Here is a 22941-nt window from a genome sequence, read left to right as displayed (position 1 = left end):
ACTGTTTTTACAAGCTTTTATTTTCTAGATGAGATTTAAGTTTACATTTCTTTTTTTTTGTTCTAGATTTCAACAACCAGCCAAACTAAATTAGATAAATTCATCAAAGAAACAATAAGAACTAAATAATTATCTTGAAAATATCAAATATAAATATATGAAAGATTGAATGAGTATTTAAATTCTAACGTCGATTATGTAAACTGAGAAAACAATAAAAGGGATATAGCTAAACGAGCAATGACACCGTTGGCTTTGACATTTCTGGCTCTTGGTAAGTCATAATTTTCAGTTGGGACACTTCTGGATGAGATTAGCCTAGGACCGGGATAAGTGGCGTACACGAAGGGAGGCCCATGCTCAGCAGTGGGCGATTAATGGCTGAAATGATGATGATCCTGATGATGATGATGAGCCTGTGTGGTGACGGGTTAAGAATTTCACCACCCCCTTTCTTCCCGTGGGTGTCGTAGAAGGCGACTATGGGATACGGGTTAAATTGTGGCGTAGGCGAGAGGCTGGCAACCTGTCACTGCAATGTCACAGTTTCGATTTCTTTCAACCCCTTATTTGCCAAGAGTGGCACTGCAGCTTTAGTAGTTTCATATGTTCTGCCTACCCCTTTATGGGATACAGGCGTGATTGTATGTATGTGTGTGTATGTATGATGATGATGATGAATTTTCAGTTGTGTCACGAGGGAGCAAATGACATATTTATGACGAAGGAAACTATAATTATATAAATCGCTAGATTAGCGAAGAACATAAAAAGGAAATCCGCACGAAGCGCTTTGCTTCTTCTTTTCTTATGCGCACTGCCAAGGAGTGGAATTCCTTGCCGGCGGCTATATTTCCGAGCTCATATAACCCGGCAACCTTCAAATCAAGAGTGAACAGGCATCTTCTGGGCGAGCTCACTCCATCGTAGGCCACGTCTTTGCCTTTGGCTAGTCTGTGGTCAAGAGTAAGCCCATTTATAATAAAAAAAAAAAAGGAAAAGGACAGTTTTTTAATCGGCCCCGATTTGGATAGGTATTTGACCCGTTTTATCAAAAATAATTGTTTCAGCCATTTTCGAAATAGATATTTCAACTTATTGTTGCTTCAATTGTTAAAAAAATAATATAGAACCAGGAGACTGTGTCTAATCATTATCAACTTTAAAAAGTACTTGTTAATAAATAAGTTTTATCATAATTATATTTTTTTCAATAATGAACACATTTTATTTTATTCCAGTTTGTTCCATTTTTGGGACCACATCCGAAAAAGTTAAACATGACCAGAATATTAATGCGTATGGGATCAATCCTAAGTTACCACATGTCTATAATAACTTTAAAAATGTTGTTAATGGTATAACAACTTTTACTTTAGATAGTAAAGATATCCAACATCAACCAAAAAATTGGAGACATTTTAATGTAAATGCTAGAAATAAGAAAATAAACAAGATTGATCATAATCTAGTCCCAGATGAATTGTACGAAGCTCAAGTACAAGTAAAACAAAAACTATCAAATGAATACAAAAATAAAAATGATGTCAATAAAGACAAAACTGAAAATACATCAAGAAAGAGACAGTACCATATTAAAGACAGAAGAAAAAGAGAGACAGATGAAGATCCTCGATGCAAACCGTTCAAGTTGACACGAGAAAATGATAAGATAGTCGTGAAGCATCCGAAGAGTGAGAAAGAACAGGAGAATGCGAAACCTGGAGAAGGCACGTACACAAGCAATACCTCGTGCTTTACGACTATAGAAGGTAAATATCAAAGAAAAAAAAATAACTTTTTCCCCTCACTAGCTCGGAAACACGTGTTTTGTCCTTTAATACCAGCGGGTAAAAACGCATTTTATCCACTAGTGGGTAAAGTAATTTGACCTTGAATAAAGTCAAATTAACTGCTTTAAAATTGATAAAAGTAGGTGAATCTAGTAATAAAGATGATTTACCACCTGTGGAACTACTGGAAGCAGTGATAAACGCATTTTTTGCGTTGTAGTTTCCTCGCTATAGTGAGGGGAAAAGTTTTGTGTTACACTCGGGTGCAATAGTACATTACATCAGAGGCCGGGAAAATGAGGATTTCCGGCCAAGTGGGTATATACGGCCGAGCGAGCGTGCGAGCGAGGCCGGATAGGGATACGAGGCCGGGAATCCGTTTTCACGCCGAGGCATGTATAGTGCTTTTCTCAAACATACAATGAAATAAAAAAAAAATGCTCTAAAGGACAATATTTTATAAAAAAAGTTACTTTGCAGGCCTAGGCCTAAAAAATAGTATGAAATCCCTTTACATTCCTTTCGAGTTGTTGCGCCCAAAAAGCGATACTTCCCAGCCCATTTTAAGGAACGTAAAGACAATATTTCATTGCATGTTTGAGAAAATGTATTTTACTTCTCGTGTGTTAAAAAACTCGCAAGTTCAGGATTCTATTCTCGAACCACTCGCTTCGCTCGTGGTTCAACTATAGCATCCTTTCACTTGCTCGTTTTTCAATTCCACACTCGGCGTTAAAATACATCTTTGCCCCCTTGTATAACAAATAACTATACTTATTTAACTAAGACTAAACTTAAAAGCTAGCTAAAACACGGTGAAATAAAAACGACCATTCAACTTAGCATAGTGACTTTTGAGGTCATAATGAACAAGATTTGCTATGGGACTAATGCTGAAAACGCAAAAAAAATTTGGCCGTTTCATACATTTCGACTGTCATGACACCGCTCATTTCTGAGCATTTCTTTTTTTTTGCCACTTTTATGAATATGTGATATTTTTGAAAAAAAAATGTGCTATTTCTACTCAGAATTACTAGCTTTTTCAATCCTAGTAGTTAAAAAAGTTGTCCCATACGATTTTTTCTTATTATGTTACCATTTTCCGTACATGTTGTATTGGGTAACAAAAGAGGAAAGTAACAAAAATGTATGGAAATTCTGGGACACTTTTTGTCTCCCAGTGAGATTGAAAGTACTCGTGATTCTGAGTACAATTGACCTAAAATTCCCTAAAACAATCAATTTTTTTTTTTTATTGGCAAAAAAAAAGAAATTAATTGCTCTTCTATGGAACAGCCAATTTTTTTTCGCGTTTCAGAATTGGTCCCATAGTAAAAGTTGTTCATAGTGACTTCAAAAGTCACTGTGTAAAGTTTGAACGGTCCTTTTTAGGGTTCCGTAGTCAACTATGAACCCTTATAGTTTCGCCATGTCTGTCTGTCCGTCCGTCCGTCCGTCCGCGGATAATCTCAGTCACCATTAGCACTAGAAAGCTGAAATTTGGTACCAATATGTATATCAATCACGCCAACAAAGTGCAAAAATAAAAAGTGGATAAACATGTTTTATTAGGGTACCCCCCCTACATGTAAAGTGGGGGCTGATTTTTTTTTTCATTCCAATCCCAACGTGTGATATATCGTTGGATAGGTATTTAAAAATTAATAAGGGTTTACTAAGACCGTTTTTTGATAATATTAATATTTTCGGAAATAATCGCTCCAAAAGGAAAAAAAAGTGCGTCCCCCCCCTCTAACTTTTGAACCATATGTTTAAAAAATATGAAAAAAATCACAAAAGTAGAACTTTATAAGTACTTTCTAGGAAAATTGTTTTAAACTTGATAGGTTCAGTAGTTTTTGAGAAAACTACGGAACTCTTCACTGAGCGTGGCCCGACACGCTCTTGGCCGGTTTTTAAAGGACTAGAAAGGAAGGAGGAGTTTCTTGAGGACCCAGGATGCTGGTGACATTTCCTCGCTGTATCGCTATGCTGATACGTTGTGCGAGGAAGTCGCCAGCTCTTCGGTCACCAGTTACATCACAACCAGACGCTTCGGGAAAAACTTGTTCGCACAGGGACCCCATAGACCTAAACGTTTCAACGCCAAAAAGTACAAAATGATACTCGTTGCCAAGGCTCTTGTATTAAATTTATTAAGACAAAAATTGTATCTATGTAGAGGTAGAAGATAATAGTTATTTGTTTTACAAGGGGGCAAAGTTGTTGTTTAACCGTACGTGCCAATATTGATACCCGAGCAAGCGAAAGTAGTTAGTTATTATTAAATAGTCAATCTGTATAAAATGTCCTACTTAAAACATTTATTTACCTCCGCCACACATAAAGCGTTTTGATAGCGTAGCGTTAGCGGAGCGCAATGATAGCGGTGCGCCGGCGGAACGCTGGCGTTCCGCTCGCAATCCGCGCGCATTCCGCTCGCAATCCGCGCTCGTTAGTTCCCGCCGGCGTCCGCTACCGCTACCGCTCCGCCTACGCTATCAAAACGCGCATGTGTGGCCGAGCTTTAACTATTTATAGAAGTAGATGTAACGATTGTTTTTCAAACGTCTTATTTTATTTCAGCTGTCGAGGGCCAGGTGATAGAGCTGACGTTTATAGACGTCTTTGAGATAGAGTACAGCCCTGAATGTAGAAATGATTATTTAGAGGTAAGCTTTAATTACGTATCTCCTCACAGATATAAATGTTGTCCTATTTTGTATTGCAAGAAGAAGAAATATCTAATTCTGTAATTAAATTACTTTAAGAATGGTTTGAACCCGAAAACTACCTAAAAACACACTTCTTTTGATGATGCCAATCAAAAGAATGACCAAAAAAACTATTCTTACGTTGACCACGAACGCTGTAAAGAGTTCGAAACGTCGGGATGTATTTTAAATTCATTATACGCGATTTAATCCGTTTTCATAGTTTTATTTCATGAGTAACTATCGCGGTAAGCCGGTAACCGAAGACAATATTATATTCTTATGTTACATAGTATTTTAAAAGAAAGGAACAGAACCATACGAGGTGCGGTTTGAGGATTTACAGTATGGAGTTCTTCAAAAAAGGAGTGTATAGATTTCTAAAGAGAGAAGATATGAAAAAAAAAATTAAAATATTTTTCTTGTAGATCCGTGACGGTAAATTTGGCTACGCAAGGCCGGAGTACAGATACTGCGGGAAAGGCTTTCCCCCCCAAATCACCTCCACTGGCCCCTACCTGTGGCTCAGGTTCAGGTCCGATGAGATTATCGAGTATGCTGGCTTCACCATCGAGGTCAACTTTCTCCCTAGGAACAGTCGTGAGTAAAGTTGGCATTGGGGTAATTTCGGAGCACAGAAATGCTCGGGTAATTTCGAAAGGGGAATTTTGATATGATGGAAATAATGGTCTGTCTGTGGCATCGTAGCTCCCGAACGAATGAACCGCTTTGGATTTAGTTTTTTTTGTCAGAAAGCTGAGTTAGTCGGGAGTGTTCTTAGCCATGTTTCATGAAAATCGCTCAACTATGTTATTATAATAATTTTTATTTTGTGGTTAGATTATAACAATAACTTAAAACTACCCCTACATTATACATTTATATTAATCTAGGTTACTCATCATGTTGACAGCGCCATCTATGATTACTTTTACATACTAATCCGAATCCTAGATGGCTTACCTCAAGGATTGCAGTTCCCAGTCGATATTCATTAAGAGGGTTATGTAGTTCCCAATACCGCCGATAGGTGGCGGTATTATCAATAGTAATAAAGTCATGCTAATCCCTTATTATAAGTGCGTAACTAGAATAAATACTTCCACTTTTGAAATAGATCTGAATCAAGCAAAGTCGGTTTTTCTCTCCTATACCTGGCCAAGACACTCGACCCACAGACACGTGGCAACACCCCCAAAGTCGACTTCTACGACACCCACGGGAGGAAACAGTATGGTGAAATTTTCTTTCACCACACGATTGGTGATATTATAGTTACATGCATAACTGCATACTCACACCTGTTTCCGAGAGAGGTACGCAGAGATCACGGACACTCGGACTCCCATTTACAAAGTCATTGTGACATTGTTGCATTAATTCAATAGGCTAATTTCCTACTAGTCAAATCAGCTTCTTTTTAAGAACTGTCAAAACGATTTGCTAAATATAGAATTACTATGAAATACTGAGGAGTGACGTCACGGTCAATTCATTTACTTTACATCTTTATTTTCGACTTATTAAATATAAATTATGTTTAAACATAACTACTGTCCATATTTTTCTACTAATTATGTGGTGCTTTATTTCGTGCACTGCATTAAATTATTTTATTTAAAGTATAGGAAACTAGCCTATTATTTTATTTTAATTCTCCAACAGGACCAATAGATGACTCCTGTTACTTAACTAAACACCAATCGAGCGACATCATCGATGGCACCAGCACCAGCTCAGACCTCGAGAAATGTCGAGGAGCCACCCCAGGTTCTATGCCTCTAGATGTGCAGTGGAAGATAGAAACTGAACCAGGGAGTCAGGTATCTAAAGTAGGAATGACGACACCAGCATCAGTTCAGACTTGGAGACATGCCCAGGAGCGATCCCAGGGTCTATGCCTCTAGATGTGCAGTGGAAGATAGAAACTGAACCAGGGAGTCAGGTATCTAAAGTAGGAATGACGACACCAGCATCAGTTCAGACTTGGAGACATGCCCAGGAGCGATCCCAGGGTCTATGCCTCTAGATGTGCAGTGGAAGATAGAAACTGAACCAGGGAGTCAGGTATCTAAAGTAGGAATGACGACACCAGCATCAGTCCAGACTTGGAGACATGCCCAGGAGCGATCCCAGGGTATATGCCTCTAGATGTGCAGTGGAAAATAGAAACTGAACCAGGGAGTCAGGTAAGTGGGTACCTACCTATAGAGTAGGACTTAGGAGTGATGGCACCAGCACCAGCTCAGACCTCGAGAAATGCCGAGCAGCTACCCCAGGGTCTATGCCTCTAGATGTGCAGTGGAAGATAGAAACTGAACCAGGGAGTCAGGTAAGTAGGTACCTACCTATAGAGTAGGAGTGATGATACCAGCACCAGTTCAGACCTCGAGAAATGCCGAGGAGTTACCCCAGGGTTATGACTCTAGATTTTGAGTGGAAGATATAAAGTGAACCAGGAACTCAGGTATTTAAATAATATATCTTTCGATTTCGACATATCCATACTTTAATATTATAAATGGGAAAGTGTGTGTGTCAGTTTGTTTGTTTGTCTTTCACGGCAAAACGGAGCGACGAGTTGAGGTATTTTTTTAAGTGGTGATAGTTGAAGGGATGGAGAGTGACATAGGCTACTTTTTGTCTTTTTCTAGCCTCGCACTTCCCTAAAATGGGGGGTGGAAATGTGTATGGAGCATTCCGCAATTTTCTATTTTAACGCGAGCGAAGCCGCGGGCAAAAGCTAGTATTTATATATTTATTAATTATTTTTGTGTTTTCACTTTTTGTTTATTTTCAGATATATCTGAACATAACGATGTTCCAGTTAGCTAATCCGAACAATTGCTCCAAAAACACGGTGCAAATATTTGGCGCTAAACCAGATTTTGACCATTTGTAAGTAATATAAATAAACAATAAGATGATTTATTCGTTTTTATTTTTATTTTTAAGGTTTTATTACATACTTACACTTACAAGAGTTTACATGGGGGATAATAATACGTATTTATCTAATTAGTAAAAAACTCAAAGATACAGAACATCAAAGTTCCGGGGTGGGGGATTGTGACGACACTTTTAAGTAAAAATTGTACCTAGGCGTGACGTCACGCGAATCTTGGCCAAGATGGGATACGCTGACAACACTGATTGTCGCACGTGTGGCGAAGAGGAAGAGACCGTCAGACATCTAATGTGTAAATGTCACGCCCTCGCCAGACAAAGAATGAAGAACTTTGGAGCAGGCTACCTAGTACCAAAGGACTTCAGAGAGCTACCCATGAGCCTCATCATCCGATACGTGGTGATGGTCGAGAAGCTCCTGAATAGCTGAAGGATCTTAGGATCGTAGGGGGTAATTGCACAAAAGATCCCGATGGGTCGAAGGGCCCCGCAGATTTAAGATAAGATAAGACGTCACGCGAAACTTCAACGGACTGTACCGTCGTCATTTTTCGTTTACGAGAAAAAGGAAAAAATATGTCTAATTTTTTTTTTGATAATCTAACTGACGGACTAATGTCCACTTGCACCAACCACTTAACACTTTCATTGTTAAGAAAAGAACTCCACCGTGGAGTTCTCTTAAACTATGTCCACATGCGACACGACTCCCGAGAGGAGTTCGTACTATATAATTATAGATGACTAAACGCCATGCTATCCGACTCCTCTAGCGAGTTCTTACGAAACTTACGATATTTCAGGGCTGTCACTTTACCTCGTTTTTTAGGATTAGAAAAATCGTGCTTTTTTTTAAGAAAAACAATTTAAAAGTAACTTTATGAAACGGATGGATGTTTATACGTATTATATACATCGCCGCCTGGTACCCATAACACAAGCCTTATTTTCCTTACCGTGGGATTTTATTTTTTATGATCACTTTGCAAACTAAATGCATGCATGGCGAATTTTGTCCTTTGTGACAGCCCTGGACTCCCTAGAGGAGTCGCTAGCATACGGCATAGAAATAAATGAACTCCACAGCGGAGTACTCAGCGTGCGGCGTTGTTTATTCATTGAGTTCGTTGAGTGTGTGCGATTGGACTCCACGGGGGAGTCTTATATATATGTTTGTATTTACGCCAGCATTCAGCGAAGGACTTTGATTTTGGCCTAGCAATGAAAGTGTTAACTCAGGGTTAGTGGGCTGTCAACTGTCAAATTCCATATAAAATGGTGGGTTAATCTCCATTTTTGTTAGTGCACTAGTTTTTGTAGTCGTCTCGCTGCGATTTTGCTTTCTTGTGACACATAATTTCGACACCAACAGGTTAGGAGAGTACTGCAGCTCCGTAGCCAAGCCTCTCTGGACGGAAGAAGGCAAGAAGATAAACCCCGGCCCGGCCAACATCATGTACATCCGGCTGTTCAGCGTGGACCGGAAGTCCAACTTCAGCGCCGTGTACACTAAATTCCGCACCACCGGTAACTTACCATCAACATCATCGTCATCCTCTTTGCGTAATCCCGGTATTTACCTGACTGGAACGCCGTTGCCTCTCGGTTACCTCACAGTTACCGCCTGTCAAAAACACGAACAGTCGACCTGTCATATTTCACTCATACAAGCATAGTACGCGTTCACCTACACGAGCTAATACTGTGCAAGGAATGCGCCTCTTTCGATATATTTGATCGCCAGTGTCCGAGGTGTGACAAGGCGCTTGACGGGTTAAACACCGTTCCATACAATACTTTTTCTACGACCAACGCTTACTTTTAAGGTTTTTTTTTTATGGGATAGGAGGAAAATGAGCAGACAGGTCGCTTGATGGTAAGCGATCACTGCCGCCCATGGACACCCGAAACACCAGAAGTGTTGGAGGTACGTTGCCGGCCTTTAAGATGGGTGTACGCTCTTTTCTTGAAGGTTTGAAGTTCGTATCGGTCCGGAAATACCACTGGCGACAATTCATAGTTATTCATTTTTAATAGTTTTCGTGAAATACACACCTGGATTTTGACACAAAACTTGACGGCTTGAAAAAACATGTAGGGAGGTATATGGTTCACGTGTCTTTTTTTTCTGGGTTGTTAAGTTGGTAGCAATGTAACGCAGTGCTTTAACACCCTTAAACATACTGCCATTAACCTTAAGAGCAATGTGTTCTTGGGAAATAGACTATTAAGTAGACTTATCTTGTCATCTAGCGGTAAGAGCGTGCGACTTTCGATCCGGTGGTCGCGGGTTCAAACCCCGGCTCGTACCAATGAGTTTTTCGGAACTTATGTGCGAAATGTCATTTGATATTTGCCAGTCGCTTTTCGGTGAAGGAAAACATCGTGAGGAAACCGGACTAATTCCAATAAGGCCTAGTTACCCTTCGGGTTGGAAGGTCAGATGGCAGTCGCTTTCGTAAAACTAATGCCTACGCCAAATCTTGGAATTAGTTGTCAGAGCGGACCCCAGGCTCCCATGAGCCGTGGCAAATGCCGGGATAACGCAAGGAGGATGATGATCTTGTCATCTTTTATGTAGGATTTTAAAAATCTATGGACGACCCTGTAAATGACGAATAACAGTAGAAAAAAATACCTAAAGATACAAACGACGACCGGTCTGGCTCAGTCGGTACTGACCCTGCCTGCTGAGCCGCGGTCCTGGGTTCGAATCCCGAAAAGGGCATCTATTTGTGTGATATTTTGTTCCTGAGTCATGGATGTTTTCTATGTATTTAAGTATGTATAATCGTCGCTTAGCAGTTTTAGCACCCATAGTACAAGCTTTGCTTAGTTTGGGCACAGTATAATAAAAAGTACTATCGTACAGTATGGCCACTCCCTCTCCCCGCTCAAAGTGCCACTCACCCCCTCTCGGTTACCTCACAGTTACCGCCTGTCAAAAACGCGAACAGTCGACCTGTCATATCTCACTCATACAAGCATGCTTCGCGTTCTCCTACACGAGCTTAGACTGTGTGCTAGGAACGCGCCTCTTTCATATATTTGATCGCCAGTGTCCGAGATGTGGTTTGGGGCTAAGTGGATCTGTGTAAGGTGTCCCCAATATTTATTTATTATTATATCCATACTAATCCATACTAATATTATAAATGGGAAAGTGTGTGTGTCTGTTTGTTTGTCCGTCTTTCACCGCAAAACAGAGCGATGAATTGACGTGATTTTTTAAGTGGAGATAGTTGAAGGGATGGAGAGTGACATAGACTACTTTTTGTCTCTTTTTAACGCGAGCGAAGCCGCGGGCAAAAGCTAGTACATACTATATATTCTGTGGTTTGGGGCTAAGTTGATCTGTGTAAGGTGTCCCCAATATTTATTTATTAAATAAATATTGGGGACACCTTACACAGATCGACTTAGCCCCAAACTAAGCAAAGCTTGTAATATGGGTGCTAAATAGATAAATACATACATAGAAAACATCCATGACTCAGGAACAAATATCTGTGCTCATCAAACAAATAAATGCCCTTACCGGGATTCGAACCCAGGACCGCGGCTTAGCAGGCAGGGTCACTACCGACTGAGCCAGACCGGTATATAATAATAGTATTATAAGTATTATTGTATAAACTACAGTATTGGTCGACAGATTCGTGCGAGAAGGATGAGTTCAACTGCAAGGACGGCACGTGCATCTCAAGCGCGCTGCGGTGCGACGAAATCGCACACTGCAGGCTTAAGGCGGACGAGGATCCTGTGGAGTGCAAGGTTCAGTTCATTCAACTCACTACCACCAGTAGGCCTAGCACATGATGGCCGCGAGAGTATGTCGCCGCGAGATAGATCACACGTCTTCTTCTAACTGTATTAATGACATAAGGACGGGTAGTCTATCTCGCGGCGACATACTCCCGCGGCAATCATGTGCTAACCCTGCAGGGGCGACTCACTCCGCGATGGTGTGTCTTCATTCGACACCCCTGCTGGGGTGTGAGTGGCCCCTTCCGCGCTAGGCGCTGTGGGGGCTGGCACTCCACGATTCTATCGCCGCGCTACAAGTACATGACGGCGGCCGACAGTTCGCGGCCCATTCAGTGGTGACGACCTTCGCTCGGCCACATAATATATAATAGTACAAGAACAGAAGTCCCACTGCTTTGAAGTTCACAAAATGCCGCCTTTTTAAATACCTAGAAAATGATTACAAAGAAACGAGCCGCACGTGCGCAGCGTCGGACGCTAGGGTTGCCTATGGATTAAAAAAAAATAATACTCAGATAAAATGTTATGCTATTATATTCAAGTCTTGGGTATTTTCTAGGTACGTACATACAGTATTTATATATTTTTATTTAAGTCCCAACGTTACAAGCCTGATTGAACGTTTCCGTGGGCCATAAATGACATAATCGATAGTAGATCTGTGTAAGATTGTCCTATTTTATTCATAATGTTTGTTTAACTAAGCGTTATTAGCCATTCCACACGCGGATATCGCATAATATGAACCTTTAAAAAAACTCGCGACGTATAGTAACAATAGGATTTTTCAGAAAAAAGTTACGAATTAAAAAACTAACTATGCTATTCTGTTTCCTATAATGAACCTAACTATATGCCGAAGTTAACGGAATTCAATAAGAACACGGTGTATAGAAACAAATACAAAATAAAGAAGTCTAAAAGATATTGGATGTCGGAAGGATTTCAAAGGTAAAAATCAAAGATGGCGGCTTAAATGTATGGGATATCGGTCCTACATCCGATATCTGATCGGATAATGTGAAAACGCACTAACTTGTCATAATGTGCAGGGCGAGGCGCAATCCCTGGTGCGAGACAAGGACACCCGCACCATCCTCATCGTGTTCTCACTTATCCTCTCGGGGATGGTCTCCGTTTTCCTCTTCAAGTGCATCCGGAAACTGTACAACGACCAGAAGCTCATCAATGTGAGTGCTCTTAAGAGTATATTTTTAAAAGCGCCTGAGCCCGTCAAAATTTTTGAAAAACGGCCTAATTCATTTAGGTATGCCGTAAAAAAGGTGTGACATTAATAGTATTTTATGCAACTGGTGGTTAAAAGAGGTCAAAAAAGGTGAGTGGCGTGGGTAACAATTTGAGGCGAAGCCGAAAATTGTTAATAAAGACGCCACGAGCATTTTTTGACTCAGTTAAACACCGTTGCATACAATACTTTTTCTACGACCAAGCACTTATTTTGAAAGAAAATTATAAATCAACAAATACCTACTTTCAGTCATCTTAGTTATCTAGTGGACCGCCTACCATTTTGAATAATTATGCAGTTTGAGTGCAAATATGAAAATAAAACTGTCTATGGTATGGTTCTTTGAAGCCTGGCCACTAAGACGAATCGAGCCGAGTTGAATCGAGTTCTCATACATTTGAATGCGATTCGACGCGTCGCCAATGAACGCAGCAGAAAACGAAGGAGTCTCGACTCTGCGAATTGGTTTGTTAAGTTGGTAGCAATGTATTTACTGAATTGTAACAGCTATATCGTGCTACTTCTACTAAATGTTTTCAGGGTATAGACTAGATAGACTTGTCCTAACATCTTTTATGTAGGGTTTTTAAGTTCTATGCACGACCTTGTAACTCACGAATAACAGTACGGGAGTAGAAAAAAATTTATAACAATTAGTCAAAAAAACTAAACAGTCCTACTCAAATTATTCAGAATCTGAAATCTCAGATTCTGAAATCGTTCTGACTAGTCATTTTTTGGAGGAGGAAACAGTCAGAGCGGCACCTCGATTTAAATTGCTCGACTTCGCGGGGGCTGTCGTGCCATGCCCCCAGAATTCAATTGAAAATAAACTTCGACACCTCTATATTATTATGTACTGTCACGGACATTAATTTTATTGTTGATACACTTCTAGCTCATTTTATACTGGACACGACATAGTTTAACTATGACATGACAAAATTATTGTAACCTCTGAATGGCTCAACAATTTAAGTCCGTGAGTGTAGGTACCTATAAAAATTTGCCGTTTGATAAACTGTCACTTATTTGTGAAGTTATACGGACGCAAACATAATGATAAAGGCTGACCTCTTTCACCGATTTACACTTTTCTATCAGGAGTACAAGGCGCAGTTCCATGATGACCTGAACAAGGCCGCCAGCCAGCTAACCCTCGATCCGATGAGAGGCTGTAAGGACAGCCTCGGCCTCGAAAATGAGCACTTCACCAACGAGATGAACAGACAAATGCACCGACGAAGAGTATGTACCTAATTAAAAGTATTTCATGCACCAGGAGGCGTTTAAAGGAGATCAGAAAAGTCGAGTGGTGTGGGTAGCAATTTGAATCTAAGCCGAAAATTGTTTATAAAGACGCCACGAGTATTTTTTTACTCAGTTAAACACCGTTGCATACAATACTTTTTCTACGATCATGCACTTAGTTTTTAATAGTTTTCTACAATACCTTTCGTGAAATTCACACTATTTCCTGTATTTTGCACTGCCCAAACTGCCCAAAGCCATCCGCCGCCGTCTTACAGCGCACGCGCGCAGTATCGTTATAACAATGCGTTGCCATGGTTACAGAGCCAAACAATGCGTTTTCAAACTTTTCGGTACTGCGCGCGTGCGCGGGAAGCCGGTGGGCGCTGGCTATGGGGAATAACTTTTATGTAGGGTTTTAAAGATCTGTAAAAGACGAATTATAGTTCGGGAGCAGAAAAATACCCATTTTTGTACGTTTCAACATTTTTTAAATCTTTTTCATGCAAAGAGAGTATAATTATAATGATACTCATTGCACAAGTTATGTTATGAGCAGACATCGTAACTTTTCCAGCAATTTCGGTGCAGTGTGGTAGAAATAAAGGAATCCACACATGTGTTTTCTAAGTAGATGATCAATTAAGGTTCATTTTACTGTTATTAATCCTAATTGACGACCGGTCTGGCTCAATTGGTAGTGACTCTGCCTGCTAAGCCGCGGTCCTGGGTTCGAATCCCGGTAAGGGCATTTATTTGTGTGATGAGCACAGATATTTGTTCCTGAGTCATGGATGTTTTCTATGTATATAAGTATGTATTCATCTATTTAAGTACGTATATCGTCGCTTAGCACCCATAGTACAAGCTTTTCTTAGTTTGGAGCTAAGTTGATATGGGTAAGGTGTCCCCAATATTTATTTATTTATTTATTTATTTAATTAACTATTCCAGCTGGCTTCGGACATATATATATATGTATATTCCTTTAACGCGACAATGCTGCACCAAAATTGCTGAAAAGGTTACTATCTCTGCACCGATAGCATGGTCGCGCGATAAATTATAAAACACTAGCTTTTACCCGCGGCTTCGCCCGCGTAATAAAAGTATTCATTAAGATTTTCATTTGGATCCTTAGGTTTCTCTGTAGGTATATTTATCTGCGATTATTTCGATTGCACATAATACTTTTGCTTGCAATGATTGTAGAAATATTACACATCGACCACAGCGTAGGTAATTCTATATACGCTGGGGAAACCTTTATAAACATCCCACATAGCCCGTATTTCGACACTATGATCGGTGGGTAAAAAGTACTTTTTTCTATTCTCCCTTACAATTTTTTACATTTTGCTTATACTTATCGCAAACGTAATCAATCTTCAAGCAAGCAAACAACGATCGTCTTAGAGCACATTGATTGTAAGAGACCGCCGACCGATTATCCGTATCCCTCTAACGATACCCATATTATCCGTATCCGTATCCCTATCCCTATCGCTATCGCTATCGCTATCGCTATCGCTATCGCTATCGCTATCGCTATCGCTATCGGTATCGCTATCCCTATCGCTATCCCTATCGCTATCCCTATCCCTATCCCTTATCAAGATGTTTAATGATATAACACTTTAAGTTCTCGCGCTTTGTACACATATTTAAAGTCACATACAGGTCGAACGCGATTAATTAACATTATTTTTACCTTTTTTCCCAACGTTTCGGCCAGGTTGCACTGGCCGTGGTCGCGGAAGACTGACGTCCCAGCAAAATGTCACCGGAGATGTAAACAACACAAAACTACCCGATATTAATTTATATAAATGTTCGGGGTAGACAAATAAATATAATCTACCCGCTTTTAGTTAATGTTTATTTCCCACCATGTTTATTTTAAAGGTAAAAATAATGCGTTCGACCTGTATGTGACTTTAAATATAATGTTTAATGATTTCTTATCAAGTGCTAAAATATAAAGTTTCATGGTTTTATCTTTTAAAATTAAGAAACCCCATACAAACTTTCAACCTCTTTTTCAACCCCTTCATCCCTTTTTTTCGAAATAAAAAGTAGCCTATGTTTTGTCTCAGGGTCTAAAGATTGTCTGTTCCAAATTTCATCAAAATCGGCTGCGTGGTTTAAGCGGGAAAGCGTAACAGACAGACAGACAGACAGACAGACAGACAGACAGAGTTACTTTCGCATTTATAATATTAGTATGGATATGGATTAAACCCACTATTGCACTTACAAATAGTGCCTGTAGGGTTAGCACATGATGGCCGCGAGAGTATGTCACCGCGAGATAGACTACCCGTCCTCATGTCATTAATACAGTTAGAAGAAGACGAGTCATCTATCTCGCGGCGACAAACTCTCGCGGCCATCATGTGCTAGGCCTACTGATGTTTTATCGTTTATCGCGCGACCATCATGCTTGCCTGTCTGGCCCCGTAGCCGAATGGCATTTCTCCGACGCCAAACGAAAGCGATACGCCGCTGGCTCTGTCGCGCCAATACGCAAGCGCGATAGAGATAGATATCTACTAGCGCTTCGTTTCGTGAGCGTTTCGTGAGCGATTGTGCCATTCGGCTAGCCACCCTGGTTATGAGACGTTGTCGTAAGATACCTGCTCGTATATGTTTGCGGGTCACAACTGGATGAGATTAACACAGGACCGGGAGAAGTGGCGTACTAGAAGAGAGGCCTATGCTCAGCAGTGGGCGACAAAGGGCTGATATGATGATTTAGATTTAGATTATTTATTTCATAATACAAACTACAGTATAAATTGCATGTCAATCTACAAGAATTCATATTATGATCGTCAAATACAATAATATAAATAATTTCATAATGCCTAGTTCTAAAAATAAACGATTAAACAATAGGTATCTAATTACTGTTAAAGTATTATATCCTGTAACGGATCGTCAAATTACACAAATATAAGTCAAATTACAAGAAATTCAATAACATAAATCAATTATAATAATGCATTTCTAATAATAACCTACATAATTTAGAACATGGTATTCAAAATGTATTAATGTCAATAATTATATTATCTCCTGTAATGGATCGTCAAAATAACCATTCATATATTCATTAACAGAATAAAACGTAAACGGTCTATCCAACAAAAAATCTCTCAATAGGCGTTTGAATGTTTGGTCGCACAGTTCATTTTTACGGTGGCTGGAAGTCGTTCATAATATCGTCACTACTTTTAAAAAATCTCGTACCCCACGCTGCTCCTCAAAGTTAAAACGCAGTAAGTCTATATGTATTTCATACATACTTACAACAATTTTCTTTTCATTGACAGACGAAAATACAAGTTTTTTTAAAAAGTAGTGACGATATGTTGGTCCTACACTGAGAGAAAATACAACCAGTTTTCATGTTCGTTCAACAAGTTTTTTGGTTAAAATAGCGCCTACATGCTCTTTGGTTCAAACAACAAGCTACTTGTCATTTGAATCGGCAATATATTTGAATCAACAAGTCGATTTTATAAAAACAACCTGACACATATTGTTTTAAACATACGTTTGGCTGATTCAAACGGATAAACCGCAACAAGTCGAACTTGTTAAATTCACAATGCAAATTTCTCTCAGTGTATGACGCGAGGGTTTTTTGGGCTAAGGCCATGCGCCGGGGAACTGTTCTTAACTTGATGGTGATGATGATATGCTTGCACCTGTTTCAGTCAAGCAGTGTTAGTATGGAGTCGGATCTGCTACACTCGCGCGCCGACGACGTCTGGCCTGACAGTGAGCCTTTTGTGTCAGGCAGCAAGGTCAGGGGAAGAAAGACGGACTACAGCAGGGGACAAGACTCATCAAGGTAAGAGTCAAGTCATCTAGAGAGTCAGCTGGAAAGCTGGTCCCGTGGCCGAATGGCATTTCTGCGACGCGAAATGCCACCGAAACGCCGCAGAAAGGTAGTCTGGCTCTGTCGCGCCAATACTAGCAATAGAGATAGATAGCTACGAAAGAGACATTATCGTGAGCGTTTCGTGAGCGTTTGTGAATTCGGCTACGCACACTGGTATTAATATTAGCGCATAATAGCGCAACGTCATAGTAGCGCGTAATACAAGCGCATAATAGTTATTTGTTATACAAGGGGGCAAAGTTGTATTATAACGCCGAGTGTGGAATTGAAAAACGAGCAAGTGAAAGGATTCTATAGTTGAACCACGAACGAAGCGAGTGGTTCGAGAATAGAATCCTGAACTTGCGAGTTTTTTAACACACGGGAAGTAAAATACATTTGCACCCGAGTGTAACACTAGTTATTTGTTATACAAGGGGGCAAAGTTGTATTTTAACGCCGAGTGTGGAATTGAAAAACGAGCAAGTGAAAGGATTCTATAGTTGAACCACGAGCGAAGCGAGTGGTTCGAGAATATAATCCTGAACTTGCGAGTTTTCTAACACACGAGAAGTAAAATACATTTGCACCCGAGTGTAACACAAAACTTTTCCCCTCACTATAGCGAGGAAACTACAACGCAAAAAAATGCGTTTATCACTGCTTCCAGTAGTTCCACAGGTGGTAAATCATCTTAATTACTAGATTCACCTACTTTTATCAATTTTGAAGCAGTTAATTTGACTTTATTCAAGGTCAAATTACTTTACCCACTAGTGGATAAAATGCGTTTTTACCCGCTGGTATTAAAGGACAAAATGCGTGTTTCCGAGCTAGTGAGGGGAAAAAAACTTTTCCCCTCACTATAGCGAGGAAACTATAACGCAAAAAATGCGTTTATCACTGCTTCCAGTAGTTCCACAGGTGGCAAATCATCTTTATTACTAGATTCACCTACTTTTATCAATTTTAAAGCAGTTAATTTGACTTTATTCAAGGTCAAATTACTTTACCCACTAGTGGATAAAATACGTTTTTACCCGCTGGTATTAAAGGACAAAACACGTGTTTCTGAGCTAGTGAGGGGAAAACAACATTTTCGCTCCCTTGTTGTTTTCCAGCAAATATTGTTTACTTTCCACTCTAGGTAGTCAGTCGTACACAAAACATATCATTAAAATCTTAAACAAATTATTAACAATTTGTAATTTAAAAAAACAATCAGTTATCCGAACATTAACCCGATTATCTCTTTTTAGGGAAGAGGAAAGAGACCTACCCACTACAGTCCAGGAGATCCAAGACATTGGGTGTCAGACGAGGGACAGTCTGTTCCAGACGGCTCCTATACTTCCTGCGACTAATGGTGAGTTCCAAATGCTTAGGGGAAAAGGGAAGAGGGAAAAGGAGATCTCCCAGCAACAGAACAAGAGATGTCAAAGAAGTGACAGTGTTTTCTAGACTGCTCCTACAATTTTACAACTAATGGTGACTTCCAAATGTTTAGGGCGGAAAAGAGATAGGAAATAATTTTTAAGAAAAAAAACCGCCTTCCTTTGGGGTTCTGGTGGTCAATACTTTCAAATGTTGGATTAAGTTATCAATTCGTCTGTATATTTTTAATGTTTGTTATTCGATATCTCCGTCATTTCTGAACCAATTTTGAAATTTGGATGATTCTGAAGTACTTACAGATGAGAATGATTTTCAGAACGGAACTCTAACCAGGTGCGGCTCACTCTTCATCAGCAATTCCACAGCACCAAATGTCACTGTTCTGGACGTAAGTGCATGCTGTCTTATAAAAATACCAAAGTCACTATAAGTGTGCCGTTCAGATTTGAGGAGTTCCGTTCTGACCATCATGAGCAGTTCCACTGCACCAAATGTCACTGTTCCGTACGTAAATGCATGCTGTTCCTTTTAAAACACAAAAATCACCATATGTATGCCTTTCAGATTTGAGGAGTTCCCTCGATTTCTCCAGGATCCCATCATCAGAACTGGATTCTGAGAAAAATGGGACCAATCTGTATGCATATACATTCAATCAAATAAAAAAATTTCTAAATCGGTCCAGTAACGACGGAGATATCGAGGAACAAACATTATTTTTACGGTACATTCTTAACGGCACGTTTGCGCACTTTATAACACTTTATAACACAAGTATTACTTACACATTTTCTATATTCTTGTTGATCATTAATTGTATATGTATGTATTATTTCCACTTTAATTTGTATTTCATTTCACAGCAATGTATATAATTATATTTATAATCATAAATTGTTTTCTCACCTTACTTTAAAATTACCTTAACCTATTTCTTCATTTATACACATTTCTTTATTTATTTAACTGTAACGTGATCTGGGTGCCGGCAGAATATCAGTGCCTCACTCGAAAGGGTGAAGCGTATAGCTGAGTCGGAACCCTTTTGTTTTTGCTGCAATGCACACAGTGTTGGTAAGCATTTTTTTAATGTTGTGTACGTAATTTTAAGTCAATTGTATGTTTTTTTCTTCTTCTCTTTTTGTTGTTCTGTGTTGCATTTGTAATTGTGTGTTATTGCAGCATTCAAATAAAGCTTTTATCTATCTATCTATCTATCTAAACATTAAAAAAAAAAAAAAAATACAGACGAATTGAGAACCCCTTCCTTTGAGATTTGGAAGGCGGTTAAAAAAAGAGAACTGGCACTACAATACAAGGGTCACCGGGTGTCAAACACGAGAGTCTGTTTCAGACAGCTCCTATACTTCCTTCAGCTAATGGCGAGTTCCAAATGGTTAGAAGAAAAGTGAACAGCAGCCAATAGCAGTCCAGGATATTCAAGATACCGAGTGATTACCAGGGACAATCTGTCCCAGACACAGACAAATAGACACACTTTCGCATTTATACCCACCTGATTATAACCACCTGTTCCTGAAAGATCGATTAGATATGTATCTAACAAATCCTGTTTTCTCTACAGGTTCCAAGTCGGGTTCCAACAGCCGCGCTGTGTCTGGCGTGGCTCCCCGCTCCCCCACCCCTCACCTCACCGTGGAACTACTGCGCCAGGCTACAGCACAAGACATTAGCACTGCTCGTAAGACTATAAGCCACGTTTACAATTTCGCGCGACAGTTACAGCTGGCTTGGAGAAGAAGGTTGATGGATGGAGAGGGAGGGGTAAACCCAAACAACAATGGATGGATTGTGTGAAAGAGGATATGAGAAAGAAAGATGTGAGTGTTGAGATGACGAAAGATAGAGGAGAATGGAAGAGGAAGACGTGTTGTACCGACCCCACATAACGTGGGATAAGGGTAGGAGGAAGAAGAGTTACAGGATCCAAGCTCCAACGATCATGCAGCTTCAGGGAGAAACTTCAGAAACTGTGTGGCTATTGATCCTGGAGCTGAGACTAGACCGTAGAATTGGCTTGTAAATTGAGGGGATGTCTTATGTTGTAGCCTGACGGTATTCCACCTGTTGTAGCTCCACCGTGTAACAGTAATTATGACAGGTCTAGTCTCTGCTCCAGGATCAATAGCCACACAGTTTCTGAATTTTCTCCCCGCTTCCTCGCTCCATGGTTCACTGTGTAACTACTGCGCCAGGTTACGGCACAAGATACTAGTACTTCTTGTAAGCTAAGTTTAGTATCTCGATAGTTACAGGGTCAAAGTCAGGCTCCAATAGCCATACAGTTTCTTGCGTAGCTCCTCTTATCCCCACTTCACGGCCCACCATAGAAAGATCCAGGCTCTATTTAGGTATGTAACATTGTATATTTCTTGTCAGCAGAACCCGATGGCCGCCCTTTGAGCACCGAAACCACTAAGTCAGCTCCCGACGTCATACAGATCTACTGAAACGTAGCTTACCTTCTGTATAAAAACTTAGTTCCTATTTCCTCACAGGATATTGCTTTCTTGTTATCCATGCTAATATTTTATATGGGAAAGTGTTTGTGTCTGTTTGTTTGTCCGTCTTTCACGGCAAAACGGAGCGACGAATTGACGTGATTTTTTAAGTGGAGATAGTTGAAGGGATGGAGAGTGACATAGACTACTTTTTGTCTCTTTCTAACGCGTGCGAAGCCGCGGCCATAAAGCTAGTTTTACATAATTTAATGTATAATTAGGAGTGAAAGCAGATTTCGTAGAAAATCTAAATCTATAGTTTAAACAATCGAAAAAATTCAACTTGGAGAACTGTGGTTAAAGTAGCATAAGTAATACGTGCCTATGTGCGATTTCGTGCTCAATGTTTTAATAGTAGATATGGCGTTGGACAATTAGTAATGTCAATTGTACATATTTTAAATAAAAAGCCCTTGGCGGCAACCCGCACTCAGGCGACGTAAGTTCGGCGTCGTAAGGCACGGAACTGACGTCAGCGCCGCGCCGCCGGAGTGTAATTTAAAAAACGTCTCCTCAATACATTTTGTATAGGAAGGACGTAAGACGTGCCCCAAGCGACGCGGCGCGCGCCTCAAGCGACGCGTCGCTTGAGGCGTCGAGTGTGGATAGTCCCTTATAATTATTGTAAGCTTGATTTTAAAGGTTCGTGTTATTTTGTTTTATGAAATAAATACCATTTATTAATTAATAAGAATGAAAGCATTTCATTTACTTCTTGCCATCCTCCTTCCTGCCTTCCTCCTTAAAAGTTGAAGGTAAATGAAAAGATGATACGACCAAATTAGGAAGTTAAGTAAAAAGAGACCGCTCAGGGACAGATCCACTTGGTTTTGTATTTTTAAAATAAATAAAATAAATAAATATTTGGGGACACCTTACACAGATCAACCTAGCCCCAAACTAAGCAAAGCTTGTACTATGGATGCTAAGCAACGATGTACATACTTATATAGATAAATACATATATAAGGTCCTAATTTATTAGTTGCAGATATTTTAACACATGATACTTTACATTAAAATAATTAACTTTAAATATAAATTAAGAAATCTTTTCATGTAACTTTTTTGATTTCATTTTCCTAACAAAAAATTAATTATAATTTCGTCTAAAAAAAATCATCATGTGCATTATCACATGTCACAATAACACTGTCTGTCATGTCAACAATTGTTTGTTGTAAATGTCGTAAAGGTTCGGCGGGAAAACTGCACATGTCATTGAAGTGGCCAGTTACAGTTAAGTGGTACGTAAAAGAGGTACTAGAATCTGTTCAATGAGTTTTCATTTAATAATCACATAAACAGGGTGTTTTTACGTAGCAAATTTGTTTTTCCGTTTTCTCCAAAAAAACATCGTAAAAGCTATAATGTTTCACGGTTTAATATACTCCAGAGACCGAGTACTATCAGCTGTAAAAATATCTGCATCTAACATTGAGGTATAATG

The 22941-nt window shown here is 39.7% G+C and overlaps 1 protein-coding gene across 5 annotated transcripts; it reads left to right on the top strand.

Annotated features, from left to right (window-relative positions):
- Nucleotides 1-70: 70 nt before the first annotated feature.
- LOC125237842 (neuropilin and tolloid-like protein 2) lies at nucleotides 71-21737 on the top strand. Of its 5 annotated transcripts, none has more exons than XM_048145061.1 (14): nucleotides 71-274; nucleotides 1242-1772; nucleotides 4383-4468; nucleotides 4939-5110; nucleotides 6176-6333; nucleotides 7311-7408; nucleotides 8790-8944; nucleotides 11073-11191; nucleotides 12238-12375; nucleotides 13539-13682; nucleotides 17408-17544; nucleotides 18840-18940; nucleotides 20555-20671; nucleotides 21370-21737. In XM_048145061.1, exons 1-14 carry the CDS (start codon nucleotides 241-243, stop codon nucleotides 21438-21440), a joined length of 2061 nt encoding a protein of 686 aa, XP_048001018.1. In that variant the 5' UTR covers nucleotides 71-240; the 3' UTR covers nucleotides 21441-21737. The 5 variants fall into 5 exon arrangements, with proteins under 5 accessions (XP_048001018.1, XP_048001020.1, XP_048001019.1 ...); XM_048145063.1 differs by having other exon boundaries at nucleotides 18834-18940; nucleotides 20567-20671; nucleotides 21373-21737; XM_048145062.1 differs by having other exon boundaries at nucleotides 18834-18940; nucleotides 20567-20671.
- Nucleotides 21738-22941: the final 1204 nt, after the last annotated feature.

Source organism: Leguminivora glycinivorella, chromosome 22 (assembly GCF_023078275.1).
Source record: "Leguminivora glycinivorella isolate SPB_JAAS2020 chromosome 22, LegGlyc_1.1, whole genome shotgun sequence".
In the NCBI taxonomy this organism is placed as follows: domain Eukaryota; kingdom Metazoa; phylum Arthropoda; class Insecta; order Lepidoptera; family Tortricidae; genus Leguminivora; species Leguminivora glycinivorella.
This window is presented reverse-complemented; position numbering and strand designations above follow the sequence as displayed.